General features: G+C 34.7%; 1 protein-coding gene across 1 annotated transcript; it reads right to left on the bottom strand.

Annotated features, from left to right (window-relative positions):
• Positions 1-1,159: 1,159 nt before the first annotated feature.
• LOC125503153 (all trans-polyprenyl-diphosphate synthase PDSS2-like) lies at positions 1,160-2,059 on the bottom strand. The gene is made up of 2 exons (XM_048663142.1): positions 1,656-2,059; positions 1,160-1,451 (listed from the first exon to the last, which is right to left on the bottom strand). Exons 1-2 carry the CDS (start codon positions 1,910-1,912, stop codon positions 1,313-1,315), a joined length of 396 nt encoding a protein of 131 aa, XP_048519099.1. The 5' UTR covers positions 1,913-2,059; the 3' UTR covers positions 1,160-1,312.
• Positions 2,060-2,642: the final 583 nt, after the last annotated feature.

The raw sequence follows: 2,642 nt of genomic DNA, 5'->3' as shown, positions 1-2,642 counted from the left end.
ATTTTTGAGTTCCTGACACAGAGGAACAAGTATAGGACATAATCGAATCAGGGCCTTCCAGGGGCACTCAGAGCACAATAACTGACACTTTCCCAAGCACCAAATAAATACCGAGGGAGGGTATTTTCTGTACTCCTATAACAGCGCCAGACAACACCTCCAGAGGAATGACGCCAAAATAGTAAAAGAAAAAGAAAAAAAAAATAGTAAAAGAAATTAATTGTTATTAGAAACTGAGAAATTTCCAACAAACTATATCAGAAATACGGCAGCAATGTTTTTCAAGGTAATCTGTCTAATTAACATTGCGCAAATACCTGTTGCTTCGTAATTATTAAAAACTCCGGTAACCATGGAATTATACAGAGTGACCATAAGATAGACGAGGATAAACTGTAAATTCAACAAGATTCGTTGACTGCGCAACGTACTTTCGAAATGTCAACATGTTCTCATAACCTCGAATTCTGCGGGGTTTGGTGTTTACATAAATAATCCATACAACACCAAACATTTCCTATAGAAAAAAGCTTTCGACCCAATCGGTCTTTCTCCCCTTGGGTTTTGAAAATGTTTTACAATAAAAATTAAATTTTCTAGAGTTAAATCTTAATTATTATTGGTATGATTTGATTTTTATAATAAACACTTTAAATGAGCAGCCGTCTTAATTAAAATAATAAGTAGTTGTCAAAATAAATACTCAAGCATAATGTTATTATTTGTTACTATGGAAACAATGCTGTCTTATACTATTTTCCATGGCTAATTTCGATCAACTAAATTCAAAAAGTATAAATTGTTCGCAGACACTTTATTTTCGAAAAAATCCTAACGATGTGATATATCACAGAAATCGTAATAAAATGCTCTATCTGTAAAGCAATAATCAAGTATAGGTTGCCATTTAAAAAAACTCAAATTGGTGTCATATGTCAAAAATGACAGTGATTTTGGAGAAATGTCTTATGCCATTTTGTTTGAAATTCAATTTCCTACAAGTTTTCTAATTAATGTTTTCCTGTGCAATTAGTATCAACGGAACTAGGAGTAATTTAAAAATTCACCATAAATAAGTTTTTCCCAAATATCTCTTGACAGCTGTCAAATTTTAGAAACATTAAATTGGTTTTGAGTAGAGCATTCAAAACTAAAGACAATTCTTTGTCCATTGAACCTTTTTCGTAACGGCTATAATTTCGAAGATCCTTGTCCTAGTCATCGAAAAAACTCACCCTGTATACTTAATAGGGCGTTCAAATGGGCAGCAGTTTAGGTGAACATTTCTCAATCTCAAATGTGGTGATTTTCACTACTTTTTACTGTTGTACTTAGTACCTGCTGTAACATCCTTGTCCATCTCGGAGAAATGCTTGCCTAAACCTCCGGCTTTGGAAATTAATAACACTATCAGACCCCAGGTTGGTGTTCGATCACCAATGATTAAATCCCTAAAATCAACACCCATAATTTTAAGAATAATTCGTAAGTTTAGCGTAAATTATTCAAAGCAGCGGATACAGTGTGAGTGATGAAGCGTTATTTTCCTTGCTCCTCAGCTGGGAAGCTTTAAGGGGCAGGTTGTTCATAGTTAGTGCAACCGATCGGTGTCTAGTGCGTTTGAAAAATTAGGTTTTGAGTGTTTAGTTATTCACCTGGCAGTGGTGAGTAGAGGATGATTGGTGCCAATCAGTTTTCGAATATGATTAGCAACATTGGCAGCCTCATCATTTAGGAGCCATCGAAGGCTCAAGAACGAGGTGGGATATCCCACGATTTTTTCAGCTTCATTCACAGCTTTTCTACAAACAGTTTCTTCTTTTGACTTCGTTACTAAACTCCTTGTTACCAGGTAAGACATTGTTTGGCGAGCAAGTTGTGTTGAATGGCGCCCATATTTTAATGGGATCATTCTAGTTTCCAAAAATTTACAAAATTTTCCARTAACTCAGGTKTGCCTATYAMWTTTTTTGAATATAAAACAAACTGTTGTCTTTATCAAAAAAGATAAAATTTKACTAGGTTATGTCGGGTTACGTAAACCTCACAGAACACACCCCCAGGGGGGATATTTTGTGGTAAACATTGGYAGTTCCACAWATCGCTTATTCTGTGGGCGCAACAAACCGTCTCGAATTCACACTTYGATCGATCAAACAGAACATTTCTTTACTTTTGCATTATTTGGCGGGCGATTTGTAGTTATTTCAGAATCTCCAACATTTTGGTTTAAGTTCAAATTGAATTTCAGGAATCTCGTAATGTTCTTCAATTAGGTATTAATCAATTAGGGTATTAATTGAAACATCACCAAACACTACCAGGATTATAAGGAGCATTATAAAATTCTTGAAATACTATTGGAACTAACACTCTACTTTCAAATAAAAGAAAAAAAACCAAGCAAATTTAAATCCCAATAACTATTATTGACGCAACATGATACCTTCACACAGCATATCAAGTTGTAAATTTTTTATAAAATTCCGTCCCTCTTAATCAGGCGAGCAAAGGAGAGCTTTCCCAAAAATCATGACTTGGTACGAATGTGGATCATCTGCCCTTTAGGCCGCTTTTTCACAACAAATCAAGCTGCACGAACTCAAATTTATATAAAATTTGAGCAAAGTTTAGTATTCCGT

The sequence above is a fragment of the Dendroctonus ponderosae genome, unplaced genomic scaffold, assembly GCF_020466585.1.
Source record: "Dendroctonus ponderosae isolate FM_Combo_2020 unplaced genomic scaffold, Dpon_F_20191213v2 Dpon_F_20191213_1242, whole genome shotgun sequence".
NCBI lineage: Eukaryota > Metazoa > Arthropoda > Insecta > Coleoptera > Curculionidae > Dendroctonus > Dendroctonus ponderosae.
Note: the sequence above shows the minus strand (reverse complement) of the source record. Positions and strands in the feature narration are given on the sequence as shown.

Bases quoted from the DNA above. Each gene is read 5' to 3' on its own strand.
- LOC125503153 (XM_048663142.1), bottom strand. From the start codon at position 1,912: ATGATCCCATTAAAATATGGGCGCCATTCAACACAACTTGCTCGCCAA. The intron at 1,452-1,655 runs GTGAATAACTAA...TGTTGATTTTAG, and splicing joins CCTCTACTCACCACTGCCAG to GGATTTAATCATTGGTGATC.